Here is a 14604-nt window from a genome sequence, read left to right as displayed (position 1 = left end):
AGGGACCGTACATTAATCATCAAATTTATTTTATTAAATACTACACATTTACAATTTTACAACAGATCTGGTCAATCTGTCTGCTTTCAAAATCAAATATGACTGTTAAAAAAATGTGCCCACCCTGCTTTCAGTGCTGAGTTGTAGGATGACTTCAGACTAATGGGATCTTGCTAGAAAAGTCCCACACCGCAAAACTGTCAATACAAACACAATCCATTCCCCCTTTTTACACTAGACCTTAATAAAATAAACTGTGATCATTATAAAATCTTTATTTTGGACTGAGCATTTTCAAAAATCAAAAAACAGCATCACACTCACCTGGCAGATGTCAAAACACCTTTAATGCGATGTTTTGTCACATTCTTCATCAGATCACTTGTTTTTCTTGAGCCATAGCAGAATGTTAAAAAAAATTTAAAACGCTTTTAAAATGTATATAAACACCTAAAATGAGGAAGAAAACCCCCCCAGAAATTTTAAGCCAACTAAGCTTTCTGAACAGGTTTTAATTTAAATAGTGCAATTTTTATCGAAATAAAATGGGTAATGAATAACAACACTTTTGCAACATAAAAACTAAGCACACCAAACATGTTATTTTAAAGGGTAAACTAAAAATGTAAACTTAAGCAACTGGATGTCTCATATTGCAACAAATTAGAACAAATATAATCTACCAGCAGTGTCTGCAACCTCAGCTGCTTTCGAACAAATTTTGTTCAGAAATCTTCAAGCTTTTATCTCCTTAATATGGCAGATTACAGTCACAAATTTTTAGCCAGGAAGACCAATTTGTCAACTTTATCTGGCTTGAGAGTAGCCCTTTGGCAAGTGACAACGTTGCCGCCTGTGCTGAAGACGCGTTCCGACGGAGCACTCGTTGCAGGAACGCACAGATACTTTCGGGCTAGTTGGCTGACCCTTGGAAAGTTTCCCTCATTGAGTCTCCACCACTCGAGAGGATCCATCTCACTGTTTGCATTTGGTGTGGACAGGTAGGCCTTCAGTTCAGCATCTATTGCCTGTCTTAGAGTCGGGGGTGCGGACATGGTGGCAGTTGACGACGCCATACCTGTGGTTTTGAAAAAGCCGGCTAAAGTTTTCTTCTTTGCTTTCTTTGGTGGACTTTGTTCCTCCATCTCAAGACTCCATGATGTGGATGGAGGCTGATGGTGCGCTTGTGCGTCCAGCATGGACTCCAGCTCGGACGCAGCTCTGGCTTGTACGCCCTCTTTCTTGTCACTGTCAATGTATTGGGATTTGAACCTGGGATCAAGAAGCGACGCCATGTCCAGCAGGGCATCAGCGGTGGGATCCTGGTATTTTTCTGTGAGGTAGTTGAGGATAGTTGTCTTCATCATGTTCGTGAGCTCACTGTCCTCATCGTCCAGGTTAAGGAGGTTGACTTTCAGGAGGTGCAGGACCGCCTTGACATAGGAGACACCAACGTATTCCTCCTCGGAAAGTGCGTCTGTGAAATCTCTCAGCGGGCAAAGGGCCTTCTTTATGGACTCCATGACATGAGTATCTTCCCATGTTGGCATCAAGTGCCTCATCTTGTTATCGTCCTGCAGGACATGAGAAATCGCCTTTTCTTGTTCCGACACTCTCTCAATCATGGCAAGTTTGGAGCCCCATCGGGTTGCCGACTCTCTGATGAGGTTTTGTTGAGGTAGTTTCATTTCGGTTTGAGCTTGACTCAAATCCTGTTTCTTCTTCCAACTGAAGGAGAATGCGCTCACCACTTTCTTGCAGACAGAAACTGTACGTGAAACTTGAGGATCTTTGGCACTTTTTTCTGGAAGAAGAACACAGTATATTAAACACCAGGTGTATTGACTAAAACAAACTAAAATCACGGTAAGGTTATGTCATTGTCTATTATTTTCATTAAACAGTTTATCAAAACTATTACTATAAAACTATAAAGTACTGTGTTCTGTGTTCCTAGTTTAATAAGTGGAACTATTTTCATAAAATAGTTCAATACATTCTATAGACTAATACAAACACTTTCTAGGACTGGGTGAATAAAAATTGAATAATCAATATCGAATTGATTTTCCTTTTCAAATTTCAAGCCTGATACTGATGCATAAAATCATGAGTCAAATATTTTAATATCTTTTCCCATAATTTCATAATAAAATATAATTGTAAAGGCCACATTTTCTGTATCTTACTCATGTGCGCTGTCGAACCGAGCGTTTTAAGAGATATTTTATTCCAGCTGCTATCCGTTTTTATAATAATTACTTAGTGTTTGATGTAAACTGTCTGTCGGGTTTCTTTTCTTTTATACATTGAGTACTTTTGAGATGTATGTTTTTATTGTTTATTTTATTTATTTTCCTGATGCTATTGCTGGACAGCTAAATTTCCCCCGTAGGGGGGGGTAGATTAAGTAAGTAAGTAAGTAAGTAAGTATGTATGTATGTATGTATGTATGTATGTATCTATCTATCTTTAATGAAATTTACTGTTCAAATAAGTATTTTATTACATTTATGAAATACCTGACTTTAGGGCTGGGAATCTTTGACTGTCTCACGATTCGATTCGATTACGATTTTTGGGTCTACGATTCGATTCAGAATCGATTTTTGATTCAAACGATTTTCGATTCCAAATTTGATTGGCAAATGAGTTCTACTTCAATTTACATATATGCAAAAAAATTGTCATGATCTAGTCCAGTCTGCTTTGCAAGACAAAATGACAAATAGAGACATTAAAGTGTCTTTTTTTTGTTTAAACATTTATTAATTTTGTATTGTAAGTGCCTTTTTCCACAAAAACAGTATGTGGGCTACAACTACCTTTTCCCCTTCTTCTTCATTTCTAATTGATTTTTGGATATTAATATCTTGAATCGATTTTTTTGGCACACCCCTACCTGACTTACTGTACTATAAGAAAATACAGAATATTTTTCATTTATATTGACAATTACTGAATTAGAATTATGAACATGTTCATCTCATCCTTGCTTATGTCAATTTTTGTATAACATGTGGTTATAACACGTGCTACTTTCATTGGTAAACTAAATCATTTAACCAGTTACTGCCTCCGCAAAATTAATTTGGAATTTAATGTGGAGTTTTTGTTATGTCCTTGATATTTAAAGATACTTTACTTATTTAGCCATTTTTGGCAGTCAAACATTAATATTTTGCCTATAATAAATTTGATATTTTCATTATTTTTCATGTACAATTAGTACCTTTAAAAACACATTTTGCAACTTGCTGTCGACTGAAAATGACATCACAAGAGCTCAGGTAACCAATCACAGCTCAGCTTGTGAATGTCACATGACCAAGTGTAGAAAACAGGTGAGATGTGATTGGTTACCTGAGCCCTTGTGATATCATTTTCAGTCGACAGTAAGTTACAAAATTAGTTTTTTAAAGGTACTAATTGTACGTGAAAAATAATTAAAGTATCAAATTAATTATAGACAAAATATGAACCTTTTATTGCTATAACGGGCTAAATAAGTGAAATATTCCTGTAAGAATTGATGTTCCATAATTAATCCATATTGGATTGAACTGAAGTCAATCGAATCGCAAAAAAAATCCAAATCAAATCGAACTGAACTCTTATGAATCGATTGAGGAAATTAGAATCGATACCCAGTCCTCCTGTTTTCTATGTTTTTATCTTATAGAAGTTGTTTTGATAAAAGCTTATTATTGCTGTTAATGTTTTATGTTGTGACAACTACTGCTGTTTGAAAGCGCTATATAAATATGACTTTACATCATAGGCTAACTATATTCTGTGTTCTTAGGGTTATTTTAATAAAATTCCATTTTAATATGCAACAACAAATCAATAACTAATTGCTATTACTGTTTGGTTTAAGATGATTAGATTTTATGTGTCTTTAGTTATGCATCTTCGGCCTAATTTTTGCGTTTCATCAATTCATTTAGTTTACTTACCAATAGCTAGATGCAGTATATACCCAAAACACGGAAGACAAGTCCAACTGTTGAGTTCCAAGGCCTTCACCATGTTCGTCCCTCCGTCTATGGTCATGCAGGTCATATTCTCCTCTTTCAGTCCCCAGCATTGAAGAGCGTCTCTCAGCCCTTGCGCTATGAGCTCCCCGGTGTGATCTTCTGGGGTGTATATTGTTTGTAGAGTAGCACTGCAAATTTTCCAGTCGTGAATATAATGAATTGTCAGGCTTAAATAAGGCTCTGAAGTACGACTGGACCACAAATTACTTGCCGTTGCGAAAAACCGGACAGTCTGAACTTCGCGTTCAATCTTTTCACGGCATTCAGAGTACAGACGTGGAATGGCAGTGCAATTGAAAAATTTACGGCGGGGCAGCTCATAACGCGGGTCTATGACTTTGAACAGTCTTTTAAATCCTTCGTTTTCTACATTTTTTATGGGAATCATATCTTTAGCAAGGTAATAAGTCACTGCCTCGGTTACTTCTATCCACCGCTTGCTTGTTTTTTCATATGGAGTGACCTTGTTTACTGACTGCGTTACCAGGGGTTGTGTTAGCTTGGAGCTCGCGTTTGCCTCTGGCTGGCAAGTGTCTGATCTCCGTTTGGCATGGCTATGGCTGTTGGCGTAGTGGATTGGATGCTGTCTCCGCACATGGTTAAACAGATTCGTTGTGTTGCCATCCGACGTTCGAACGGTGTCTCTGCAAATTTTGCAAATGACTTTGGTTTGCTCCTTGTCCTCTGAGGAAAAGCCAAACCAAGTCCACACTATTGAGGTGGAGTTTCTTTTCGGGACCAAGTCTGTTTCGTTTTGACTTTCCGCCATGGCTTCCCGCAAATCCAAACAAACCCAAGCAAACAAACAAGGAAGCAGATTGCCACGCACGGTGCGTTGTTCGTGTTGTGATTGGTTGCAATGCGTACGCGTCACGGCTGTGGTCGACATTTTCCCAGACTATAGGAGGCAGTGAAGAGAGTCTACGGCGTATGACCAACACTTCACCACAACCGCAGGAGAAGTAGTATCGCTAACATCCGGGCATTTATGATGCTTCCCAAATGCAACACAATGCAAATGCTTACTTTTACGGTGAAAACAAAGGCATTGCTTTTGCCCGTGACTATCATGCAAACCACACAGATTGTTATTGTAGTCAAACAACATCTAATCGCATTTTAAAATCAAAATAATCCTCAGAAATCAAACTACAACGATCCAAAGTCCAATGCTTTTCAATGAGGAGAGATTCCTTTCTCCAAAGTTGTTGTTGTTCTTCTTCTTTTCATTCTAAATTGTAATACTTTTACAGTGATTGGCTTTGGGCGTTCTGTATTTAGAACAGATAAGTGTTTGGGTTGAGGAAACAACACAATTGGTTTTTGAAATCAGTTGTGAAATATTAATGCAATGATTGAAGAAATTGGCCTATATAAAAACGAGTGTTAATTTCGTCAACAAAAACTAAACACAAATAATTTCGTCAACACATTTTTCGCCGGACTAACACAAGACGAGACTTGACTAAAACCCTCATTAATAAACAATAACTGGGACTACAGTATGCATTTTCATCCAGTAATGAAGACGAGAGGAAAATGTCCTTCACTTAATAAAACTGGACTAAAGTCTATGGACAATTCAGTTTATGAACAAAAACGAGACGGAAATTAACATGATTTTGTAAAATCTTGTCTGCTAATCTGTCACATCTGTGACACTGTCATGTGACACAGCACAAAAACATGGGACAGACAGGAGGTGGATTCACGGTGAAAGACAAAAAAAAAAAAGAATAAATTATAGTTATAACTTAACATTACTCTATAATCTACGGAGCCCCTAAAGTGACATGGTAGAAAAAACAACAACTTTGCGTTCCCTCTCAAAACATCTTTGCGACTTTGCGTTCCCTCGCAAAACATCTTTGAGTTCCCTCGCAAAGATTGCGACGGAATGCAAAGATTGTGTGCCCTCGCAAAAAACTGTTTTGCGAGGAAACGCAACGGGGTTTTTTTTCTACCATGTCACCTTAGGGGCTCCGTAATAATCTATAACGTTACAACAACAATGTTAATGCAACTTCTAACTAATGCTGGCTAACTTACTAGCTCATAGCAGTAGCCACTGTAATTGTGTGTGAAGTTGTTTTTCATCAAAATGAGATGAGAAGGTTTAATATAGTCTGCTGACACAAAAAAAAATAAAAAATCTATCTCTCTCTCTCTCTCTCTCTCTCTCTCTCTCTCTCTCTCTCTCTCTCTCTCTCTCTCTCTCTCTCTCTCTCTCTCTATATATATATATATATATATATATATATATGTACAGGGGTAAAATGGTTGTCCTGACTCATGACTAAAACTAAACTAAAACGTTTACAGTTTTTGTTGACTAAAACTAGACGAATATGTTTTCTTGGACTAAATTAAAGACTAAAATGCTAGATTTATAGTCGACTAAAAATGGGCTAAATAAAACTCGTATGATATTGACTAACTGTGATAAAAACTAACAAGCGTGACTGACTAAAATTGGGACTAAAACTGAGACTAAATTTAAAAACGGCAGACAAAATTAACACTAACACCATGAGTGCTTAGTACTACCAATAGTCATTCAATAATATATTGCAAGTTGCAACATACAATGAGTCGGCTACCACTTTCTGTCATGTATCACCTCTAGGGGGCAGAATATACTAATTTGTGGTGGAGTTCCCATTGTCCTGCTTCCATCACCTTAAGGCAGTGAGGGAGAAAAAAAATGTAAATAGTGAGAGTTAAAAAGTCAGAGGATCCCTGGTTTGCAAGTCCATGTGGTGAACAAAAAGCTCAAGTGGGAGGTTGCGATTCGAGAAGGCCTTTGCATCATCTTTGTTGGACCCACTGATGTGAGAGTCCACTCAAACTCACAACACTTCTCCACTTCACCTCTTGAGTTACACTTCTGCCTTGGATTATTGTTTATTTTGGATGACTGTGAAAGACTAACAGAGGGATCCACAAGGAGAACTGTTTTGGCTCCATCTTTATTGACCTTTTTAAAAAAGGTGCTCTTATTTTTTACTTACCTGTGTGGGATTTTCGGATGGAATAATGCCTTCATGTTGGAGTAGAAGATGCTGGCTTCCAGCTTTGTTTGCTGCCACTCTGGTTGTTTCTCTTGTTCATGCTGCATCCGACCACGACAGAAGGCTGGCAGCGTCGTCCTCGTGCTATGGAGGCTTTGACCTCTACTTTGTCTTGGACAAGTGAGTTGAACTCTAACAATGAGGAGATATATTTACATGCAAAACATGATTTCATTCAAAAGAGTGAAATATATAAGCTGATAGTATGCAGAGTAGACCGATTGAATTTGAAGCACATTAATAAGGAATTTATTGGCATGTTTAATGTTCAATAATATGCGCATTGCGATGAAGTCAGTAGAAATGTTTTGGTTTTCAATATGACCCCTTTTGTCATGCCATGTCAGCAATATGAATGATGCTAACTCGTAGTGTTCTAAGAGTGTTGTTGTTGTTGTTGTTTTTTTCATAATCAGTATAACACAGACCATGTGGGGTGTATTTAACTGTAAATTGATGTGAAATAAATTTGCACATAAGCGCATGAATTATGTGTTAAGGCAGCCACATACAGAAAAACGGAAGGATGCAAGGGCTGCTTTGAAATAATTTGGCTTTAATTTATTAAAAACACTGAAATCAATAAATCAAGCACTTATTATCTAATATTTACTGTATATTTTCTATTTTTAAGTGCTATTTAACAGCTTTATGTTGGAGGTAATATGGCAAATAGTTTAGGATTTTCAAGATTATAGGTGGGCTCGGCCAGGTATCTCACAAGACTTCAGACTTCAGAGATTCCAGCCCTGTAATGAACAGCGACCAAATCCCATCTCCACATTCAGAACCATCACAAAATAAAACTGTCGTAAGCTGACCATTTAAAAAAAATAAATAAATAAAGTTACTTGAGAATCATTAACTCATTCACTCCCAGCCGCCATTTTTACTGAAGAAACACCCTTCGCTCCCAGCTGTTTTAGTACTGAATTTTGACTGATTTTGCAAGGCCCACAGAATATTGTGTTCTAGTGCTATAAAAACATGGAACCTACTAAAAGAAAGATTGGAGTCTCTTCTGTCATCAGAAAAAAAAACACTGGGGAAAAAGAGCTTGTTGCAATATAGCCCTGACAGATCTCTTATACTCTTCTGCCAACTGATGGCTTTTTTTTTTGTAATAACTACCATTGCTTTAAGCGACCTCTTCAGGTCAGAAGCTTCATCAAAGCCTTCTGTTTGCTCTAGCATTAAAAAAACAAAAAACAAACAAACAAACAAACATATAAATATGTTCTTGGTTGTTAAGGACAAAGTATTAAAAACATATTTATACGTTTTGGGGATTGAATGAGTTAATATTCATAAATCACACCTTGACACAGAGCAGAAAGTGGAAACAACAATTTTGGCTTTTAAAATTGATTTTTTTTAAATCCATCACATTATTATTGTCATTATTTTAGACGTAAATAATGTATTTTCATCTTTGCATATCTAGAAAAACGAATATATAAACTAATGTATTAGTAGGAGTGGAAAACCATTTTTGACACCCTGACTGAGTCCACCTATAATGTTTAACCTGCCTTGCAGGCAGAGTCAAATGTCATTTATTAGTAGCCTATATTCCGCAGGTCGCTAAAAATGTAATGGTGGGCCACAAATGGCCCCCAAGCCATAGTGTGGACACCTCTGTTCTATTGTCATGGTTAGGGTGGGTTCATGTACTAAGCTCACAGGACAGTTCATTAGGTACACCTGCACAATCTAATAAGGTCACTACAAAAGTAGTATAAAAAAATGATACCTTTAGAATGATTATAGTTGTGATTGATACTGTTGAAAACAGATTCATTTAATAAAAGCTTGTTGTATTGTGGACGTACAGAGCAGAACTCCATCACAGTGATTCAAAATGGACTTTATACTACTGGGACAAATCAAGCTGTTTTGGTGTACCTGGAATCTCTAAAATAGATTTAACTGGCAGCCTTTCATTGGCACTCACTTAAAGGGATACTTGACTCATTCAGCCATTTTCAGCAGTAAAACGTTAATATTTCGTCTTGAATGAATGTGATATTGATGTTTTTCATGAACAATTGATAACTTGAAAAAATAATTTTTCCACTTGTTGTCGATTGAAGATGTCATCACCTGTGCTGAGGAAGTAGGTAATGACCAATCATTGTTCAGTTTGCTGACCAAACCCAGAAAACAGGTGAGCCATGACTGATCTTCAGTCAAACCGCAAGTGGAAAAAATAGTTTTTAAAGGTATCAATTGTACAAGAAAAATAATGAAGTTATTAAATTCATCCTGGACCAAAATGTTAAGGTTTTTTTACTGCTGAAAATACCTGGGACATCTGTGGCATCACTCTTGGTATATAGTACTTCTTTATATTCAAACTTACTATTATAGACCCTCCACTTTTCATTTATGAATCTTCATAGTAATGCAAGTAGGCCAACAAGAAATAAAAGTATCTTAGTCGTATTAATGTGTGTATGTGGATGGTGGGACGTGCGACTTGAGTGCGTGCCCTCCGCTCCAGACATGCTGATGCGTTGTCCAGTTGTCCAAGTAAATGTTTTAGTTCCCATGTGGGAATCATGCATGTATCAAAGTCTATACACATCGACATGCCATTCCATATTTTATCGTTTTTGCATTGCATTTTATGGTTGTATTAAACTTGCAGCAACCATGCCCTCCGCCTGCCCCCGCCCTCTTGGCCCCGTTTTAGCCTCATCATCTCTCGGTGTCTTTGCAGCCTATCTTTCATTGGCTCCAGATGTTTCAGCCTGTTGTCTTGGCCTTTTCGCACTGGAACTTATGTCATGGTAACAATGGAAAAATAGGTGTTTGGTAAGAAGGAGGAGGAGGAGGGGGGAATCAGAGGTTATAAAAGCATCGTTTAAATGAGGACATTCAAGCATGCACATTTGTTCTTTATTTCAGATTTCAGTTTAAATTCATTTGATAGTCATGCACTGCAGTTATCGTGGATTGATATTTGTTAGTATCGGAATGATGAATGACTTCCTTCCACTCTGTGATGCTGTTGTGTTTATTTTGTAAGTGCACAGGATATGGAGGACTTTATGGTAGTTGCTTTACAGCCTAATAAAAACATGAAGAAAAACTAAACTTGGACTGTATCCACTAGGGGGTAACGACAACAAAATTGATCAAAATCAACACTGAACTAGTTATGATTACAGTGTGGTATGCATAGAAAATTAATGAGGGGTCATTTCACAGATCATAATAACAAACTTTGTTAATTGCATGTGCATTATAAGGATGTTTAACAGTAACTTCAACAGAGCAAAAACAATTCAATCCCTCAGGGCAAAGGCAGCTTAAAGCTCCAAACTGTTGCTGATTTCCTTCCGTGGAAGCACTCTGCTTTTAATTTAACAGCACTCAATTAAAAAGCTGCTCTCTTTTCTTTTACATTACGTGTAACAAACTAATCATATGGCATTTCCCTTTGGTAGATCTGGAAGTGTGATGGACCACTGGACTGAAATCTACCATTTTGTTGAGCACTTAGCCCATAAATTTATAAGGTAAACTAATCAGTGTTTTGGCACAGAGAAACCTTCGAGAAATGGTTACTGATCTAACAATGTTTATTTCTACTTTGCTTTAGTCCACAATTAAGGATGTCGTTTATCGTGTTCTCTACTGAAGGGAAGATTTTAATGAGCCTGACGGAGGATAGGTGGGTACATGTGACCTATTTTGGATATTTTTTGTTGTTGTTGTTCTGATCTGAACCAGGTATTGATAAGGATCAAACTGAATTTTTGCCCAGTATGAAAATAGTGCCCTTTTTCTGCAGCTCATTTTTCTTCTTTTATGAATAATTCTTTAACTTTGCTTCTCTAAAATGTATACATTTTTTTTAATTGGGTTGTACAGGTTATAGGTAAACTAATAGTATGATTTTTTTGTTAAATAATTTATTTATCTTGGTCTCATTTAAAAAAGAAACTGCCATTTGAACATGGGTTGTGTAGTCTTTATATCTACTGTAGTTTCCCTTCCCTTCACTTTTTAAAAGCCATAGTATTGCCTGTGTTGATTATTGTAACAGAAATAAATTAGAGCTGTCAAACGATTAAAATTTTTAATCAGATTGATCACATCTTAGAATTTTGATTAATTGCTTAATTAAAAAGGCTTTTTATCAACATTTTTTCCCGTTAAATATGCACCTGTTATGTGTTAATTCTTTCTACATTTAATGTTATGAGGATGTCTTCCACATTTTTTTGATCCCCTGCACACTCTCATCCACCTGTTTTTCTAATCACTTAATTACTTGCATAATTTAAAAAAAAAAAAAAAAAAATTGACATGCATAAATATTCTGAATGTCATACGCACACATTTATGTTTATTGCTCAAGCAACATGTGTTAGCTTTAACGTAACTTTCAAGCTAAAGGATTATCTGTGGTCAAAATTAATAGTGCGATTAATCTGCGTTAATACATGATTAATGCTTTATTTTTTGTGATTAATCAAATGAGTTAACACTTTAACTTAAGGTATATGTATGAATAATGATGTTTTTAGGTGACCTTTTTGGTCTTGAGCACCTGACCCCAAAAATATCTGTGCATGTGCTGCATATGGCTTTCATTTGTATCTGATTTGTTCTCTTAAAGTGAAGCATTCAAATGAAGTACGACTATCCCTAAACAAAACCAGTCATCAATATCACACAATATGCAGTTGAAATGAGAATAATGGAGTAACCCAATGTGATATTTTGGCAAATATAAACACATTAAACATACAAATATAAAAAGAAAAAAGTCCCATATGCTATGTGCGAGTGTTTTCTGCACAACAATACATTCACTTTCAAGTATAAATAAATCTTGACTCCATTAAACTATATGATATGAGGTTGTTTTGTGTATGACACTCAGAGAACGTATCCGCAAAGGTCTGGAGGAGCTCCAGGGAGTTCATCCAGGAGGAGACACCTTCATGCACGAGGGCATCCTGAGGGTGAGCTGCAGCATCTCTGTTTGTTTATATCATACAACGTAAACAGTAAACACACGACCCAATTAATTTAACAGATGTTGCCTTTGTGCAGGGTGTTTTTGTTTTTTTGTTTTGTTTTTTTGACAGCTCGTTGTCCTTGTGTTTGTCCAACAGGCCAGTGAGCAGATATACTACGGCAACACAGAAGGTTTGTATTACCGCAAAAGATTTTACTCTCCTATATGGGTATGTTGTCAAGTGAAAATCGACCAATAAAACCAACGTATGCTAAATACTGAATGGGAGGAGTCAAAAAAACAAAAGCCTTACCTTACCTGTATCTGCATGATCATAAATGGGGGATTGGAATGGGAGATTATCTAGATACGCTTATATATTTACTCTTAGGATGTGATCACATGGTTTACATCCACAGGTTATCGCACCGCCAGTGTTATTATAGCTCTGACGGATGGAGAGCTGCATGAGGATCTCTTCTACTATGCCGAGAGAGAGGTCAGAGACCAATTGGCTTCCTCCACACTAATTGCAAGCAGGTGAAACGTGTCCGTTTGCACCACTAACCTCATTAAACGGCGCCACGTAATCGCTTTGATCATCCTGCCGTTTACTGCTATGTATGTAAGAGCTTCTGTAAGAGCCCAGTCCAGGTGAGACGTGTTGAACTTTGTTGTCAGGCACATGTGGCCAGCCATGGCAATAATACTACTTAATTAAAACAATGATTTATTATTCAATAAGGGCTTGGTTGTTGCATGTCTCGTAAAACATTTAGCTGCATGACAAAATACAAAGCTGTGTTTTCTAAAATGTTGTAAAACGCTAGCATGTAACTGAATCCATGTGCTGCAAGGAATGTTGTCTTATTTGTGTTTTCAATTTTTGCCAACTTGACAGGCCAATCGTTCCCGGAGCCTGGGGGCCACTGTTTACTGCGTCGGGGTGAAGGACTTCAATGAGACTCAGGTTTTTACATCAACTTTTAGTCCATATATCTTAAAAATGAAAAATATGTCACATTTATTTGTTATAGAATGAAGCTACTTTTACAGTAAATGCAGTTTCACCAAACCTATCAACTCTCTCATTCGCTGTAATAAACAGGTTTTTTTTTTTTTAAGCGGTATTTTCATTAAAGGTTAAGCTAACTCACTGTAGTGCTTGACAGCAGCAATAAATAACTTCTTGTTTGCAAATGCTAAAATTGACGACGGCGTATTAGGGCCACGTAGAAATATATATATTTTTTAGAGAGCGGGCGCTATGTGACAAGAAAAAAAAGTGGCAAATTTGCCACTTTATAAACTGGCAACTATGATATTGTTTATCTCTGCTAAAGCATTTAGTATCTCCTTGTTTGAAAATCTGGCCGAAAAGTACATTTTAAGTGCTCTTTTCACCGAAGACATTTTGCAAACTGTGATTTGTGTCATGTGACACATAAGTTTCCTTTCTGCCGGCACTACACTTGACACAAAAAGCCGCGCGACGAGAAAAAAAGTGGCAAATTTGCCCCAAACAAACAATATATATATATATATATATATATATATATATATATATATATATATATATATATATATATATATATATATATATATATATATATATATTTCTACATGGCCTTAGTACACGTCGTAAAAATCACATATGTTTTTAACAGTTATTATGAAGGATTGTTATATGGTATATTTGTACGAAGAAAAATCTGCAAAAATTGGCCAATTTTTGGGGGGGAGTAGGGACCAATGTTTGAATGTCATTATCTTTGTCTTATGGTATGATGTGTTGGTGTGAAAAAAAAAAAATGTTGCTGTTTTTAAAAGAGCTAATAATATAAATCGGCTAGTTGATTTGTTAGTCGAGCCCTGGAAATTTCCCTAACCGAAATACAACCAGAAAGTACCGGTAATTACATTCATTCTTCTGATTACATCATGTTTGCCCAGCCACAGGATCTGCGCACAACTAAAAAATTAGCATATGCCAGCCGCACCCATCAAAAATTAGTGTTAGGTTACCAGAGAGTTGGAACAAAAAGTCAGAGACACACTAAGAAAAATAGCCTAAAAATAACTCTATAAGGATTATGATTCAGGTATATTTATATAAAATACCGTACATTATTTTCTCAATTGAATGCTGCTTTGTGTTCAATATAAATTGCACAGTGGAAAGACAGCAAAACAACGCTGTATTTCTGTTCTGTATGTTGTCAGTTGTTTTGTTAACAAATGTGGGTCAAATCTGAACAATGACTAAGAAGTAGACTCACACTAAAGAACTAAGTGGCTCACTTGTGTTTTTCATTGCTTACCTTTTTTAGCTGGCAAAGATAGCGGACAGTAAGGACCACGTATTCCCTGTAAATGATGGATTTGAGGCTTTGCAAGGGGTCATTGATTCCGTAAGTATGTCACGTTTGTGGACACAAACAACACGTGTGTGGAAATAAGTGATATCATATTGTTGGCCCACAGGAAAATCATCCTTGAAATGTAATAACTGCACTCT

The 14604-nt window shown here is 36.6% G+C and overlaps 2 protein-coding genes across 4 annotated transcripts in view; one reads left to right on the top strand and one right to left on the bottom strand.

The window, feature by feature from the left end:
- Positions 1 to 260: 260 nt before the first annotated feature.
- Positions 261 to 7103, bottom strand: LOC144019529 (E3 SUMO-protein ligase ZBED1-like). 3 transcript variants are annotated; one of them, XM_077522656.1, is made up of 3 exons: positions 7052 to 7103; positions 3960 to 4168; positions 261 to 1804 (listed from the first exon to the last, which is right to left on the bottom strand). In XM_077522656.1, exons 1-3 carry the CDS (start codon positions 7084 to 7086, stop codon positions 771 to 773), a joined length of 1278 nt encoding a protein of 425 aa, XP_077378782.1. In that variant the 5' UTR covers positions 7087 to 7103; the 3' UTR covers positions 261 to 770. The 3 variants fall into 3 exon arrangements, with proteins under 3 accessions (XP_077378782.1, XP_077378781.1, XP_077378780.1); XM_077522655.1 differs by lacking the exon at positions 7052 to 7103 and adding an exon at positions 4252 to 4875; XM_077522654.1 differs by lacking the exon at positions 7052 to 7103 and having other exon boundaries at positions 3960 to 4874.
- Positions 6731 to 14604, top strand: part of antxr1a (ANTXR cell adhesion molecule 1a) — a 23981-nt gene continuing 16107 nt past the window's right edge. Inside the window, exons 1-8 of the mRNA XM_077522657.1 lie at positions 6731 to 7231; positions 10564 to 10635; positions 10719 to 10790; positions 12009 to 12090; positions 12244 to 12277; positions 12506 to 12585; positions 12988 to 13056; positions 14417 to 14497. Of these exons, the coding sequence (XP_077378783.1) occupies positions 7077 to 7231; positions 10564 to 10635; positions 10719 to 10790; positions 12009 to 12090; positions 12244 to 12277; positions 12506 to 12585; positions 12988 to 13056; positions 14417 to 14497 (645 nt within the window). The 5' untranslated portion in view covers positions 6731 to 7076. The remainder of the gene's footprint in view (positions 7232 to 10563; positions 10636 to 10718; positions 10791 to 12008; positions 12091 to 12243; positions 12278 to 12505; positions 12586 to 12987; positions 13057 to 14416; positions 14498 to 14604) is intronic.

The sequence above is a fragment of the Festucalex cinctus genome, chromosome 5 (assembly GCF_051991245.1).
Source record: "Festucalex cinctus isolate MCC-2025b chromosome 5, RoL_Fcin_1.0, whole genome shotgun sequence".
Classification (NCBI taxonomy): Eukaryota; Metazoa; Chordata; class Actinopteri; order Syngnathiformes; family Syngnathidae; genus Festucalex; species Festucalex cinctus.
This window is presented reverse-complemented; position numbering and strand designations above follow the sequence as displayed.

Coding starts and splice junctions, on each gene's coding strand:
- LOC144019529 (XM_077522654.1), bottom strand. CDS start 4,809: ATGGCGGAAAGTCAAAACGAAACAGACTTGGTCCCGAAAAGAAACTCC. Junction 1,805..3,959: donor TATACTGCATCTAGCTATTG/GTAAGTAAACTA, acceptor TTCTTCTTCCAG/AAAAAAGTGCCAAAGATCCT.